General features: G+C 37.8%; 2 protein-coding genes and 2 pseudogenes across 3 annotated transcripts; 1 reads left to right on the top strand and 3 right to left on the bottom strand.

Moving 5' to 3' along the window:
* The first annotated feature begins 1,879 nt into the window (after positions 1 to 1,879).
* On the top strand, positions 1,880 to 4,176 carry LOC143606848 (uncharacterized; annotated as a pseudogene). Its single transcript, XR_013148826.1, has 2 exons — positions 1,880 to 2,579; positions 3,932 to 4,176. The product of XR_013148826.1 is annotated as an uncharacterized LOC143606848 (transcript).
* A 1,124-nt stretch (positions 4,177 to 5,300) lies between these two features.
* On the bottom strand, positions 5,301 to 6,713 carry LOC143606847 (uncharacterized). The gene is made up of 3 exons (XM_077082480.1): positions 6,508 to 6,713; positions 6,235 to 6,361; positions 5,301 to 5,819 (listed from the first exon to the last, which is right to left on the bottom strand). The coding sequence occupies exons 1-3, from the start codon at positions 6,711 to 6,713 to the stop codon at positions 5,301 to 5,303; spliced, it is 852 nt and encodes a 283-aa protein (XP_076938595.1).
* A 706-nt stretch (positions 6,714 to 7,419) lies between these two features.
* On the bottom strand, positions 7,420 to 12,156 carry LOC143606844 (ATP-dependent RNA helicase-like protein DB10). Its single transcript, XM_077082477.1, has 8 exons — positions 12,090 to 12,156; positions 10,927 to 11,292; positions 10,063 to 10,215; positions 9,854 to 9,922; positions 9,066 to 9,335; positions 8,354 to 8,982; positions 7,923 to 8,285; positions 7,420 to 7,846 (listed from the first exon to the last, which is right to left on the bottom strand). The coding sequence occupies exons 2-8, from the start codon at positions 11,260 to 11,262 to the stop codon at positions 7,627 to 7,629; spliced, it is 2,040 nt and encodes a 679-aa protein (XP_076938592.1). The 5' UTR covers positions 11,263 to 11,292; positions 12,090 to 12,156; the 3' UTR covers positions 7,420 to 7,626.
* Positions 12,157 to 15,126: 2,970 nt separating this feature from the next.
* Positions 15,127 to 17,166, bottom strand: LOC143606846 (pentatricopeptide repeat-containing protein At2g34400 pseudogene; annotated as a pseudogene).

The following is a 17,166-nucleotide window of genomic DNA, read 5'->3' as shown; positions in this document are numbered from 1 at the left end:
ATGGAAGCATTACGGGTCGGTGTTGGTTGGCAATGAAAGGGTTATTAGGGTCATTGTTATTTGCGAGCAAACTAGCCCACCACATTTGAGCCGGATCCCAAGGGTTCGTGTTTGAGCTCGGATTTATGGTTGTAGAAAGTTGAGAGAGTTGTTAAAATGATAGTATAGAGAGGGTATAGAAAAATGTTGAATAAAATAGGTTAATTTATTTTTTTTAAATTGCAATGGTATTATTAACGTTGGATGGAGGAGGGCCCATAAATTTTCAACAATAGTGCCGGTCTTTGTGAAGCCGCCCCTTTCTTCGTCCCTCGACGGTGTGTAGGCCCGAAGGCGCCCCTTGGCCGCCCACCATCACGCCCATAGTGAGCTGTCTTATAGCTTATAACTTATGAGCTATAAGTTTTAAGATGTATGGGAAAGTAAGATTTGTGAGTGATAAGTTACAACTTTTTAACCTATCACTTATGCCTTAAATAAGTTATAAGAAGGTAAAATAAGGAATCCGAACAACGAACACCCCTTTACGTTCTGAATAGGGCTGTAAACGAACCGAACGAACATGAACAAGGCCTTGTTCATGTTCGTTCGTTAAGAAAATAATGTGTTCACGAACACTTACCGAACAAGATTTTATGTTCATGTTCGTTCATTAACGAAATTAATGTGTTCACTCACGGTTCATGAACACAAATGGACACAAATAAAATCGGCAAAGCCTATAGATTGAGAACAATGTATTCATCAATGTGAATAATGAAAGCCTGTAAACGAATCGAATGAACACGAACAAAGGCATGCTCGTGTTCGTTCATTTAACTTTAAAAACACACGGACACTTAATCGAACAAATATTTATGTTCATGTTCGTTTATATAAAAAGGGACATTTGTGTTCGTTTGTTTAAAATCTAAACGAACATAACTCAACAAAGATAAACGAACATAAATAAACAAATATAAATGAACACAAACAAACATAAATGAACTTCAATGAACGCAAATTAACAAATATAAAAACCTTTAATCAGATTACATATCTAGATAATATTTAATTATGTTCTATTAATACATAAACGAACACAACCGAACGTTCATGAACATAAATGAACGAACGAAACATGTGTTCATGCTCGTTCATTTAGTTAAACGAAAATAAACTTTTTGTTCATGTTCATTCGTTTATTAAATAAACGAATTTCCCACCAAACGATTCACGAATAGTTCCCAAACGTTCAGTTCATTTACGAGCCTTCAGAAACAGAAAATTGTTTCAAACTAAAAGAAATATATTTAATATTTATACTACTAATTTATTTTTATAGACATAAACCCTAACCCTCCTTGCCTGGTTTTGGATAACAAACCCATAAACTCAAATCAACCGCTTGCCGCTGTGATTTTCAGGTAGCAATCTATCTATCTAATACTAGGTAGTGATTTCGTTTCAACACGCCATTGACATTGATTGTTTTCTTTTTTTGATTAGCGCATATATATCATCAAATCACCTATTAACTCATGGATAGGGGTAGCTCGGCTTGTTTCAAGCTCTGTTTTCAAAGCTCGGGCTCGGCTTGTTTACTATGGATCATTTATTTTTTATATAATTATAATTAATTACATATACTTTTTTTCTATTATAATTTTATGTAAAAAATAATATATTATTTAGTTATTTTTATTTATTTTTTCATAACATTTATATAATTAATAATTATTAAATATATATTTTAAAAAAATTATATAAATGGCATGTTTAGGCTCGCAAGCAGGATCGAGCTCGATAAGTGAAGCTCGGGCTCATTACTCATGGAAATTTAAATTTGCAGTTGCATAGCTTGTTACACATATTTTAACAAGAGACCTATAGCATCCGGTTAGAATGTTGCCTATGGATTCCACAAAGAAATTATCATTCAACCGCAAGATCACTGATGGTGATTTGGTTATAGTATACGAGAAACACGATAACATGAAAGCTGTAAAAGTTAATGAAAACTCAGTATTAGAGAACCGATTCGGCGTCTTTAAACACTCAGATTGGATCGGGAAACCGTTCGGACTGCAAAGTGTCTAGCCACAAGGGCGGTTTCGTTTACCTGCTAGCCCCGACACCCGAGTTATGGACCCTGGTTTTAAGCCACAGAACCCAAATCCTTTACATTGCCGATATTAGCTTTGTGGTCATGTACTTAGAACTGATTCCCGGCTGTGTAGTTCTTGAATCCGGGACCGGTAGTGGATCATTGAGCACTTCACTAGCGCGGGCCATTGCACCCACGGGTCATGTGTACACGTTTGACTTTCATGAGCAGAGGGCTGCGGCTGCTAGAGAAGATTTTGAGAAGACGGGGTTGAGCGGTTTGGTGACAATTGGAGTTAGAGATATTCAAGGTGAAGGGTTTCCGAAAGAGTTGGTTGGTGTTGCAGATGCTGTGTTTTTGGATCTTCCACAGCCGTGGCTTGCCATACCTTCTGCTGGTGAAATGTTGAAACCGGATGGAATTTTGTGTTCGTTCTCACCGTGCATTGAACAAGTGCAGCGGTCGTCTGAAACACTCACGGCGAAGTTTACTGGTATGTGCAAACTTAACTCTCACATCAAGATTTTAGACAATGATTTTTGTATATGGTAATTTCAAGTCATCGTTGTCAATGGCGATGATAGCGGGCGCTATAGCGCGCTACGTACCGATGCGGCCATAGGCCGCTTTATACTAAATATCGGTTATTTAGCGTGATTATAGCGGTATTTAGGGTTTTTTATTATTTTTATTTTATGATTTAATTTAAAAAATTGTAGAAACCTATTTCTTAGGCTTGTTTATCCACCAAACAGCTGCACATTCCACAAGTTTCACTGTAAAAGCTTATTTTGTGAACATAAACCCTGATTATTTGCTTAAAAATTATCTACTTCTTTATCACTAAATATCAAATACCGGTTGCTATTTAGCGCTATTCGCTACGTAGGCATATAGGTGACCCGTCGCTATTTACCGCTATTCGCTATTGACAACTAGATTTTAACCCGTTTGGTTATGAATGCGCCATCCAGGTTGTGTTTAATCTCTAACGTGTCAAATGTTGATCAAATGAGAGAAAGATGTTGGAATTAAGTGTATTTTTTATGCATAAGGCCTTATAGTTTTAAAAATAAGTTACTTTTTGTTAGGGGTGTGTATGAAACCAAAAAAACCGATCCGTATCGAATTAACCAAAATAACCAAAACCAAACGAAACCGACAGTTTCGTTTCATGTTCACGTAAAAATCGAATTTTGGGTCCAGTTTTGGTTTGCATGTAATTAAATTCAAACTGAACTGAATTTATGTATTTTCGTTTTTTGTTTTGAATGTTAAAGTAATTTATAAGAGCATAATATATAGTGTAACCCAAATCTTTTAGCCCATATGTATAAAAATCAATTATTTATTATTTAACAAAAAGATTTAGGCCCAAATTCATTATTTTGGGCCATTTTTATTTTTAGGCCCCAAAATTTCAAGTGCAAATAGTAAAACTGAACCCAAACCCAAACCCAAAACCAAAAAATGATCCAAACCGACCGATAAACACCCCTACTTTCTATATTTATTTATAACACCCCCCTTATTTATTGAAAATTTGAATACTTTTGAAAAAAAATGTGCTTTGGGGTCAACTAATCCAACCCGGCATGTTTTGACCCATACAGCAACGTTATCTGTTTTAACTTGTTGCCCACTTTGCCATCTCCAGTATAAAAAGAACGTATGATTGATAAAAACGTGTATGATTCACTATAAATCCTTAGATTTGGTTTGAAATATTAATTTTGCACTTTAGGTCAAGATAAGAACTAAATTGATGCCGTGGAGTATATTGATCAATATTGGATTTTGGGAACTTTTTTTATAAATGTAATTTAAACTTTGGCAATTAAGCAGATATAAGAACGTTTGAGGTGCTTTTGCGCACGTATGAAGTTCGAGAAGTGAAAATGGATGAAAGTCAAAGTGAAGAAGGTACTCCTGGGTCCCACCGCCCTTGCAAGAGGAAGCACCGTGCAACTGAAGCATGTCATTGGCAACAAGATGGTTCTGGTTCACCTATTGTGATGGCTAGACCTTCCAGTGAGGCAAAAGGTCACACCGGCTATTTAACTTTTGCTAGGCTCAAATGTGTTGCATGATCTAGAGTTTCTAATTATAATGAGCAGTCAGTTGTTTTTGGCTTATTGTGTCTTGAATGAGGCTTGATTCATAACTAGCACTTTGTTTTTAATTTTTGTTACCAATTTTTAAGGTTTTCGTTGTGAGATTTCGGTTGAAAGCAAAGATTTTTACTTTTAGCTTCTTTGATAAATGGGAAATTGTTATGGGGCAAATACCTTAAAAGCATTGATAAATGGTGGAAGCATTCTTAACTTTCACTCGTGTCCTGCAAATATATCGGAATATATGTTTTGTTAGGGCCGGTTATGAAGGGGGGTGGACAGGTCGACTGTACTGATCACCCCGGTAGGCCCGGAATAAAAAAAAAAAACTTTATATGTATTTTTTTGAAAAAAAAAATCATAACCAAGTTCATTTACAAATTTAATTGTTTAAATCCAATAAAATAATAAGCAACCCTTTTACTCAAGGCCCAATTTTTTTTCGTCTTGGCCCAATGAATTTATAGCGATTCTTGGAGACGGCCTTGTGTATTGTTCCGTTTTAGTGTCTACGTGTTGGCATTGAACTGACGTTAAAAGTTCGGTTAATTTTTTAAAATGACTATCATACCCTTATTAAATAAAAATAAAAGTACAAAGACACAACCACGGCCCAATGAATTTATAGCGATTCTTGGGGACGGCCCTGTGTATTGTTCCGTTTTAGCATATACATGTTGGTATTGAACTGACGTTAAAAGTTCGGTTAACTTTTTTAAAATGACTATCACACCCTTATTAAATAAAAATACAAAGAGAACCACCTCCCAAATTTACTTCATTGTCTTCTCCATGCCATGAAGAGAATTTTAAAATTCAAGCAAAGGGTAAAATGGTCAGAATTCACAAAAGTTAGTGATGAAAAGGACCAAACATGTTACAACTTATAGCTGACAATAAGAACTTTGTTGTAACTGTAATTATTTGAAAAGTAAGGATCAAAACCACAATGTGGAAGGCCATCAGTGTGATTAAGAGCTTCTTAAACTGACTGACTCAATCAATAACATAAAATCTATTATGTAAAGTGGTCGAAAAGTAAGAACATGAACTAAACCAGATTCAAACACAAAACAAAAAAAAATGTTATTCAAGGACTTTTATTGATAGAGCATCTCTAGAAAATCCAGCTCTTTCTGGAAGTCAAACTCCAGCTGACTTGTCAAATGAGACGGCACCGGGTCAAACTCAAAACTGCTCTCGTTGACCACTGGCCCGTTCGGTATGTAACCAAACACAGCACCTAAACCATAGTTCTCCACAGGAAATGAAAATGCAGCAGATGAGAAGCTTGTTTGCAGGGACGTGATTGGTGCGTTAACAACAGCCAGTGAAGTTTGATCAGCGTTTTGTTTAATGATGATTTGACGTTCGGATGAAGATGATGATGACGATGATGACGAAGGGACGCTTCTGATGTACTCTTGCAGGAGGGACTGGGACTTGGCTTTGCCACGCCTCCGAGATGACAGCTGGCGCCTTTTGGTTGCGTTCCAGTGGTTTTTTATGGTGTTTTCGCTCCTACCTGGCAACCTCCTTGCGATTTCTGACCATTTGTTTCCGACTTCTTTGTGAATCGCGATCAATAGCTTGTCTTCTTCCTCGGACCATGCATCTTTCTGTTGATGTTTTTAACAAAACAAACCAATGATAATATAAGAAAAAGAGATGGCAAAATGAGAGGGTTGGATAACGAGTCAAAATGTATCATATATGACTAGAAAACTAAAATATTAAGATATTAATAAAATTCTTGCGAAAACCGATGTTTAAGAATTTTTAAGCATTAGATACACTCGGGGTCACTTTCAACCGTTCAACCCGTCACGACCTATTTGACATATTTAGCTAAGTTTATGTAAACTTTACTCGTTTGACCAATTGTCTATAAATAATAGCCCGATCAAGTAAACTGATCAATTGTCACCTATAATAAGAACTCGCATGCATCATATAAAATCTTTTAACCTGTTTTGAATAATCAAACCAGAGGCTTTCGGGCCGAACATGACTAATGTGGAAATTAAAAGATACCGTAATGTCAGGCCTCAGATGGTTTTGCCATCTATCTCTGCACTGTTTCGCAATCCTTCCAGGAAGTTTTTCGGCAACACTAGACCACTTGCTATCTCCGTACTGCTTCACTAACTGCATCAACAACCTTAAAAAAAAAAAAACAAAAAAACAGAGTTTTGATGAAAAATTGAAAGAAAATTCAAATATATGGAAAAACAAGTGTTTATATTTTTTTGGGTGATCATGAGAACTGTCAGTAATACCCTGCTAACCAGTGAGACCAGGTGTTACCTGTCTTCTTGGGAATTCCATTGTCCTTTAATAATTAAACTTTTTCGACAACTTTTACTACCCTTCCTTCGACCCTTATTATTCTTCCTACTATTGCCTTTCTTTTGGAGCCCGTTATCAGTGGAGCTCAAGCATGAAACTTGTTGGGGACAATGCCCGAATGGCGATCCAAACATCTGAAAGTTGAATAGTGTTGCCTGATCCATTGGCTCGTGATGATCTCGATAAGGAGTTGAAGCATATAAAGAGATTATTTAGCTGTTTTAAGTAACTATTAATTGAATAAGCTTGATATGGACTAAATTGATGATTAGAATGAGTAGGTTCCATAAAGAAAGGATTTTGGTTGATAATTAGGAAATTTAGATATGTAGTTTCCCTACAAGTAATTCATACATGGTAAAGGATTGTGGTATGAAACCATTATTTCAGACCATACCAAATTTAGATGTTACCATGACCATCAACAATTCCTTGCATAACTAGATTTTTCGTACTTGCCCGTCACGATCATCGCATGAGGCTCAACCCATGATTAAAAATTAACAATAACAATGCATATATTGGTTAGAACAAAGAACTGACTGATCATCAAGTGGAAAAAGGCGTGTTTGGAGTGCAGCCTTCATGTGAGAATGCACTTTTTTTAACGATTTTGTTGGTGTGCGGCAGCAGTGATTTTAGTGACGACAGTGGTGATAGTGGTGTGGTGGCGATCGATAGGTGACTGCAGTAGTAGCAACAACTGGTGTCAGCAAACAGGCGATGGTGATGATGACAATCTGTATGTAAATGAAATGTTGTGTTAGTTGCGTACACTTTTTGCCTTTCATAAAATTTTTAGTTGTAAAAAACACGATCGGTTACCACAAGAAAGTTTGATAGCCAAAAGCAGGACAGATTAAGGAGACCAATACTAGAATGTGTTCCTCAATTTTACATTTAATGTCCAATTTTGAAACAAGGTACAAAAACAACAAACTTAGAATACACTAAACAACACAAACCATCTACATTTCAAGATAAGTCCGAAATCAAACGCCTAAAATAATCTCTCCTACTTCAAAACCACGTTCGTTGCCCAAAAAAAAATAATAAAGAAGAAGCCACCATCACAGCTTAATCCCGAATCAAACCTTCCTCGTCATCATCATCAGCAGGATGAAAACGAGGCCCATTTGATCTAGGTGGCTTGTCAAACCTCTCGGGGCTGCGGCTCCGGCTAACCCTACCCCACCCCGATCCATATTTGCCAGGTGGACTTCTGCTCCTGCCCCGCTTCTCTCCAGCACCCCCAATGCTTTCATGGAAGCTCCTATGGTTGTAACCACCCCTATTGCTGTAAAAATAATAATCAACATTCGCAACAGGTGATAAGAATTTAAGAATCATAACAAAATAAAGTGTGTCGATACCTGTCATGGGCCCCACCCCTACCAGCATTCCAACTACCCCTACCACCAAAGCTTGAGTCAGTCCGTCCTCCATGCCCTCCATAACTATTACCACGCCCTCCATCACGGCTTCCAAAACTATTACCAGTAGTCCGCCATTTAGACCTTCCGCCCATCCCACCACCACGTGCCGCCATGTCCCGAAGTTCTCTAGGGACACGCTGATTTGCACCTTCCAATACTTTGACTAGATCTGAAGCATGCTTTGCATCCTGCTCCATGAAAAATGTATAAGCCTCCCCAGTTGCACCTGCCCTCCCAGTCCTACCAATTCGGTGCACATAGTCCTCTATTCCTGTAGGGAAGTCATAGTTGACCACCACCCTGTAAACAATTTATACAAAATGATAAGATCCACACTGAATAAGTGAACATAATAAGTAACATTATACCTGATATCCTTGATATCTAATCCACGAGCAGCAACATCAGTTGCAACAAGCACAGGAGACCTGCCATTGCGAAACTGATTCAACACATAATCTCTTTCACTTTGAGATTTGTCTCCATGAATAGCAGCAGCAGGAAATTGACGGGTCAAACTGCGCGCCAGCTGATCACACATCTTTTTGGTTGTACAGAAAACGATGACCTTTGATCTTGGTTCTTGAGATCTCAAGATTTGTTCCAACCGTCTGTTTTTCTCCATTGGACCCAAAACCTCAATGTGTTGAGTAATAGCCTTGTTGGCAACAAGCTCATCAACACTGCCAATGTTGACCTGAATCGGATCAACCAACAAATCTGCAGCTATTTTGCGGACCTCCTTTGGCCACGTGGCCGTGTACATAAGTGTCTGACGACGTGCTGGCACCTCCTTAACAATCTTCCTAATCTGAGGTTCAAATCCCATGTCTAACATCCGATCAGCTTCATCCAACACCAAAAAAGTTACTTGACTCAAACTTAATCTTCTCATCTCCAAAATATCATTCAAACGACCAGGTGTTGCAACCACAATATCAGTCCCACGGTCTAAATCTCTTAGTTGAGGGCCCTTCGGTGCTCCTCCATGCAAACACTTCAATTCAGAAAAAATTAAGAACGTGTCAAGACAGTTTTTATGGCCGTATAAAGAATTAAGGAAAAACATAAAGAACATACGGTGCATAGTATCTTTGATGATCTGCCAAACTTGACTGCTTCAGCTTGTATCTGAGTAGCTAATTCTCTAGTGGGTGATAAAACCAAAACAGTGGGGCCCATTTGACGGTTCTTGTGGGCTCGTTTGAGGTGAATAAATGCAGGAATCAAGTACCCTAAAGTCTTCCCAGAACCAGTTTTTGCAATGGCTACAATGTCACGGCTTTGAAGAGCAACGGGCCATGACTGTGCTTGTATTGGAGTCGGGGCTGTAAACCCAGCCTCAAGTACCTAAAAAAGATAATCGGTAAGCAGCAGGTTTCATGCTCTTTACGGGCTTGATTGATCATCATGTGAGATTGATGCAAATAGCATCATTAATCATCCCCCACGAATCAATTCCCACCGGTTGGCAGAAGGGGAGGTCTCTTCTTCAGACGGACCAAGTGGCAGGCAAACTGAATCATCATCATTGGAAGTCAACAGGCAACCACCACACGACCATCGATGATTCGGAAAGCCCTTTCAAGAAAATTGGTCCACCGTTTTAAGAGTACTCCAGATAATATATGCAACCCCAGTATAAGACGGTGGGGTCGCACAGCGTACGACATTTAGCTCCTCCCTGGAGCTAATATCGCACCTGGGACAAAAAGTGAAGATGGAAAAGCAAACATGAGTCTGAAAGTTGATAAAACTTCCGTAATGACAGATCAGCATGCACAAACAGTTATATACCTACTTTACATAAATTGCTCAACAGCATGTTAAACCACCAAAAGAGCGGGAATAAATGTAACAAAAAATACCTCTCTAAGCAACTCAGATGGAAACCCGGTATCTTCAAATGATGTAAAGGGTGGAGGCACATTGTCTCCCTAAAAGGTTAAAAGCCCAGTGTCAGATTTAACATCTAAACCCATAAGAAATCACTTATATGCATAATAGAGGTTTGGTTTTCTTTTTTTCCTTTATATTTTTTATTGAAATATATGATACGATTACTACTGATGCTTACAGTTACAGTTATCTCATGCTGCCGACGATAAGCATCTGGGGATAAACCACTTCCACCTGAAGGCCCATAAGGTCGACCTGAAGTTCCTCTAGGACCAGCAGCAACTGCCCCACTTGAAGTGCCGTGTGAATTATGGGACCTGCTTCTTGTACTCTGATCAAAACAAAGCAATGGACCAGTTAATCTAGCATAACATATAATAACTAAGCCAATAAACATAACCAAATAATATAAATTAGCATTAAGTCTGGAATTTTAATATAATTCTAAGCATTTCCAACTAATCAAGCATTGATAACAAGTTCAGAAAGTGTGCCATCAAGAATCCAGTACTGCCCCTAAATTGTGCAAAGCAAAACACTAGTTATTATTGATCTTAGCATATTCAACTTTCACTTATCCGACTAAACTGAAGTCCTTTGCGTAATTATCTTTGTATGAGGCATGATGTCAGCTAACAGAAATGCCAACACATAACAACTCAGAACATTATGAGCTGACGTGTAACGTGCACATCAAACTAAATCAGTCGAAATGCCAACCACTTTTAAAATTACATGGCCATGCTTAAAAGCAATACTAAAAAAAACTTATCTTCATGTATATTCCATTCTGTTTGAACTGAAAACAAACTATAGCACACACCTTTCCATCTATACTAACACTCGCCTTTCCATCCGTACTAACGCACCAGAACACAACAGAAGAAAAGAACTTCCAAAGAACATGAACTAAACAGAAGCTCTGAAAAGTCTACAAGTGTATACAATCATGCACCCCATAGAAACTAGAAAAGAACAATAAAACACGCACTTCATTTACAAAAAATAAGGCATAACATCAAAAGGAAGTAAAAACACGCACTTCATAACCTATTGTTCCAGATGAATGCCTTGATCCGCCATTGCCACTCCTACCATATCTATAATCATCATTATAGCCATTCTCTTGATGTGAAGATTTTTGCACCTGAACTGCAGAACTTATGGCCACTGAAGAAGACTTTTGTGGCTGAGAAGAATCCTTAGACCCTGCGGGCCGCTCATATTGAGTAACATTGGTTTCTGGGTTCCAATAGTAGAGATATCCAGTTGTACCATCAACTAACCCTTTCCACGGTTTTGGAAGGGTGGGATCCTCTGGAGCAAACCGTGGAGTGGCAGCAGTTGTTGTTGCAGTTTCGGTTGCAGTAGCAGCCATACGAACAGCCAATCTCAATTCTCAGAAAGCCTACACCAAACAACTTACCACGTAAGCCATACTTAAATTAGTGTGCATAGTTAAAACACGATATAGGTAATAGAATACAAAACGCCAACAAAAAATAATCAACAATCATTTACAGTAAATGAAAAAACTCAAAAAGCATGCCGTCAATGTGGAATATACCATTAAAGGTAATAAACGGTTAACTACATACACTAAATGACAAGCGCACTCGAAACCATACACCTTTTAAACCTCAGATTCCATAAACTAGGTTAAAAATCAAAATAAGCATAAACACTCAATTCATTCACATGTCACCATTCAAATCAAAATATAACCGATACCGAATTGATAGCATGCCCTCAACGTAGAATATACCATTCCAGGTAATAAACGGTTAACTACATACACTAAACGACAACACGCCCTCAAAACCATACACCTTTTAAACCTCAATATTCCATGAACTAGGTTAAAAATCAAAATAAACATAAACACTCAATTCATTCACAAGTCACCATTCAAATCCAAATAACCGATACCGAACCGATAGCTACTAAACAAAAGCAAGCATGCAAAGCTAATGTGGTGGAATAAACCTAGCACGTAATAGAAGCTGCTTCAATTGAGCAAATACAGTGTAATTGATGCTTCCGATTACATTAAAAGCAGTCAAAGTTAAACATATTATTCGTAAATCGGAGAAATCCCTAATTAGAAAGCATGTTAAGGCTAGGGTTTATTGAAATGGCTATATATCAGATCTGAAGGTAGATTCGGAGCCCTAAGACGAAATACAAACGGAATTAGGGTTGTACCTGCGGGTGAATTGAACCGGAAGCTGTAGATCAAACGGAGCCCCAAGGCGGAGAGTGAAACACGGTTCGGTTCGAATGGAGGAGACGCGTAAGGGAAGAAGAAGAAAGAGGTCAGGAAACGCTTATTATTATTATTTATAGCCATAGATAGGGTAGGCTCCACTCACCCCCTCAAATCCACGGCCCTTTTCTCAAAGATACTATTTTATATTATTTGTACTTCGCGGCGATGTATTAACACAATCAAGATATCGAATGCGTAACTGGTGTTACTGTTTCAGTATGTTCGTGAATTCACAACAGTGTGTGCTTAACCCGATGATAGTATGCTCGTAATATTGGAAGCTTAACTGGTATTAGCAAGCACGTCACACAACGACTGTAGGCGCGTAATCAGGTGTCGATGTGCACGTAAAGCAAAATCGATCGCGCTTTGACCCACAATCTGTTCCGCCTGACACTGTTTTAACCCGAAATCTGTTCTGACTTGACCCTTTTTGACCCGAACCCGCCCCAACCCGACTGAAACCAAATTAACCTTTTTTGTGTTGATCAATTCCAACCTTAATCTTTTCGACCCATGACCTAAATGGCCGAACCCGCTCAACCCGTTTGGCGGTCTCTAATGGTAATCACGTAACGCGTTAAGTTTTTAAAATGATAAAGGTATAGCAATACTATACTCAAATTAAAAAGAATAAAATACTCGTTTTTATGGTATAATGTTTTTTAAAAAATATTAACATGTGAAAAGTTATAAACGTTTAAGTGTCGTGAGGTAGTTATTTAAAATAAGGGGTATATATATAACTATTATATAAATTAGCATGTGATTAAAGTTTAGGACCAAACTTGTAATTATTTTTTAACAAAATAAAATCAATGCACATGATTTTGCTAAAAGACAAAATTGTTAAAAGACAAAATTGCCCCTTAATTGTCCTAATCTTATGCATTATGGGTTGTATTTAAAACAATAAATTTGATACCTCTTAAAATTTAAGAGGTCTCTCACTCATGCTTTATATATTATGCAGATAGATAAAAAATGACAAGAATGAGAATGATTTGTAACCATAAAAAAAACTATAAAAAAATAACGAAAAAATAATTAAGAAAATCATAACTCAAATTTTAATACAATAATGAAAAACGTAAAAACACAAAAATGTTTCCACCGTCTTTCTCGTTCTAAAAAAAGGACACAATGTTGGGTGAAAGAGTATTGTGTCTTTTTGTTTATCATTGTGTTTTGTGTTTATTTCATTATTGATTGTATTTTTTTTCTTGGCATTGTGTCTTTTTTTCTTGATATTGTGTTATATTGATCAACATTATGTCATATTTTGTTCGCCATTGTGTTATATTTTACGATATATTGTGTCTTTTTTGGTTTATCATTGTGATGTTTGTTCATTTTCGGCAGTGTGCCTTTTTTCTTGGCATTGTGTCTTTTCATCGTTTTTTTTGTGGAACGGGAATGCAGGGGAAACATTTTGGTTTTTTAATTTTTTTGGTTTTTTATTTCCTTTATACCTTTAATATTGTTCATTTTTCAAATAAAGAATCTTATTTATTTTTATATTTGACAAATCAAGTGTAATATACGGGGTCAAAAGCTAGTACTAACATAATAGTGAGAAGTAAGGAGGCGGTCACTAGCTTATGAGTGAGTAGTTTTTTTTTTCAAAAAGGTGATCACTACCTTGATTAGTGAGAAGTTAACACGGATATAAACTTTTGATGAATGCCAAGAGTGGATGTAAGATGAGTTAATTAGAGTATCTGTTGTGGAGGGACTTTATCGCCCCTCCATGTCACCGCCATGTAAGAAACAGGACCTTAAAGTCGTTTATAATAAAGGCATGTTGTGGTTTAAAGCCCCTTTATATATAAATATGTGTGCATGTATATGTGTATGTCAGAGAGGTGTGAAAACCACCCATGGCCCCCACCACTTTCTCCTTATACCGCCCAGGAGCCCAGTAACCAAATGCAGCCCCCCTCATACTCCCCCCCCCCCCCCCCACGACACGGTGTGTAGAGGCATTAAAGCCCCCACTACCGACCCTATGCAGCCCACACCACAAAGTCTTAGCGGTTTTTCATCATATTGAGTTTATATTAGATTAACATCTAACTCAAATCAAACAAACCTTATACAAAATTAACCGAACACATAATTCGGTTTGGTTTTAGTTTCAACTAAAACAAAGAACTCATTAATTTCAAATTAAGAAAGGTAAGCCTTTTAGAGTTCCCAGCTTCCTATTGAGCAACTATTTACACCGAGTCATTTCCTGAATCATCCTGTGTATTAACCGAGCCACCATTGTCTATAAGATGTTGACTTGCTGGCTCATCCTGTGTATTAACCGAGCCACCATTGTCTATAAGACGTGCTAATCGCGACGAGGTGCACATTCCCAACCAACTTCTTGATACCATTTCCAATTAAACAAACCACCCTAAACCACATGGCCCATCCTTTAAATAATTAGTTGATTTGGATAAGAAAAGGTTTTACATATTGTTTTAGTCAACTCAAATTATACAGCATGTCAACTATGGTCTACTCAACCAACAGGTCAAAAGGGGGCAGTCATATAAACTTCTTATAAACCTGCTAACTTAAAATCGGCCCAAACGAGGTTAACACCACCCACGACCATTGTTTGTCTCTACCGCCTGCTCTTCGCCACATCAGCACTGCTGACGTCATATAATCGAGCTTTCTTTTTCTTGAGCAGATTCCATCTCTTGCTACAAAATTACAACATAATCAAATTTTGTTAATAAAATTACTTCCAACTAGTAATTACTAATTACTGTCATGAATTATTAAGCATTAATTAGCAGCAACAGGGTTCCATATAATATGATAATTTTTACATAACAATTTTCCATCAAGCCATGCTTTATAATGAAAAACAAACAGCACCTAAATCTAAACATGTAATACTAATAACTAATAAGCGAATTGTTATTCTTCAGAGATGTTATTAACTAATAAAGGATCTGAGAACAATGCATATATCAATAACTAACAAATAATAAACTAATAATAAATGGATTAAAAACTAACCAGGTTGCAGTTCACTGAGGTCTGAGATACATGTAACATGTATCTGGAAGTATGCTTTACTCCAACGGTCTAATATATGCCTTCACAATGTTTCTATTTACCATATAACCCTCCAATTTCATTTCATCAAGAAGCAACTTATAGATATCTTCTGAATTAATATGCAAAGAGTCACCCACATGAAACTCATGAACCATTGCATCAATCTCAATCCAGCTAGAACCGGGCACTTTAGTCACGCCATTTTGTCTCATAAGCAATCTCATTTTAGCACAATCATCCCACCTCTTTGAACTTGCATATATATGTGAAGAAATGATATAATTCCCAGAATTCCGAGGCTCGATTTCCAATAAAAGCTTCATGACCTGTTCACTAACATCTAAATTTCCAGCTTTCTGACACGCCCCAAGCAATGCACCTAATGCAATTTCATCTGGTTTTTCAGGCATTTTTTTAATAAAATCCCACGCTTCATATACCAAACCCGCTCTTGATAAAAGATCCACCATGCAAGAATAATGCTCGATCTTAGGAACCAATGAAAAAGACGACTTCATCAAGTCAAAGAATCTACGCCCTTGGTCAACCATTCCACCATGCACGCACGCAGCTAGCACTCCCACAAATGTAACTTCATCAGGGGTAATATCGTCATTTTCTTCCGACATTTGGTTAAACAGTGAGATAGCTTCACGAGGCCGCCCGTTAAAAGCAAGAGCCGAAATCATGGTGTTCCATGTGACCGCATTCTTGAAAGGCATGTTTTCAAATACTTTATACACGTGGTCCATGGTCCCACATTTAGCATACATGTCGATTAAAGCAGACCCCACGTATACATCTTGTTGTAAACCTCTTTCAGATGCATATGCATCTACTGATCTCCCAATATCAAGAGCACCAACTGACGCACATGCTGACAGAACTCCACTTAATGTGATATTATTAGCGGTTACACCTTCGTCTTTCATGACGTTGAATAATGAAATTGCTTCATCTGCTAACCCACTTTGAGCATATCTGTTATGTGAAGATTAATAAGATTAAAAAAAATGTGGCATCGTCTAACGAACACGTGAAACAAAATAAAAAATGATACAAGAAAGAAAGTGCTTGCCCTGTAATCATCGCATTCCACGTCACCAAATCTTTCTTACTCATTTTATCAAAGATCCTTCTCGCGGACACCAAATCCCCACACTTCGCATACATACCAATCAAAGCCGAACCGATATAAGTATTAACCCTCATCTTATTCTCCACCACATAAACCTCAATCACCCTCCCCAAACTCAAATTCCCCAAATCTCCACACGCCCCAAGAACACTAACCAAAGTCATCTCATTCGGCTCAAAGCCTTCACCTTTCATCTTCTCAAACAACTCCAACGCACTCCCCGGAAAACCCCTCTGAACATACCCAGAAATCATCGAGTTCCACGACACCAAATCTCTCTCAGTAATTTCATCAAACACCTGGCGTGCACGCCCCACCTCGCCACACTTTGAATACATACTAATCAACGAATGCCTGACGTGACCGTCCGCCATTAACCCCAACCTCATCACCATACAATGCCCCAATTTACCGTGCTCGATCGCCTTAACATTCGAGCACGCGATAAACACAAACGGGTAAGTAAAATTATTGGGCTTTATCCCTAACCCCTTCATTCTGTAATACAATTCTAAAGTCAAATCAAATCTCTTCCATGTGATGGATAGACCACGGATCATGACATTGAAAGCAAAGTCATTTGGTTCGTCGATTGAGGCGAATAACCGGTACGAGTAATTGAAGTCTTTAAGGTCGATGAGTTTGGGTAATAAGAAATTGGGTTTGAGTACGGAGTGTATGAGCATCTGGGTGTGGGTTTGTTGAGCTGTTTTGGTGGAAACACATTGCTTCAAGATGATCAGCAGTTGCTCACTCAGAGGCTGCTGTTGGAGGTTGAGATGGCGGGAAAAAGAGGTGGGTTTTGTGAGCAT

The sequence above is a fragment of the Bidens hawaiensis genome, unplaced genomic scaffold (assembly GCF_021521415.1).
Source record: "Bidens hawaiensis isolate Kalapana, Puna unplaced genomic scaffold, B.hawaiensis_p1.1 tig00077647_1, whole genome shotgun sequence".
NCBI lineage: Eukaryota > Viridiplantae > Streptophyta > Magnoliopsida > Asterales > Asteraceae > Bidens > Bidens hawaiensis.
The sequence above is the reverse complement of the archived record's forward strand: the minus strand, read 5'-3'. Positions and strand labels throughout refer to the sequence as shown.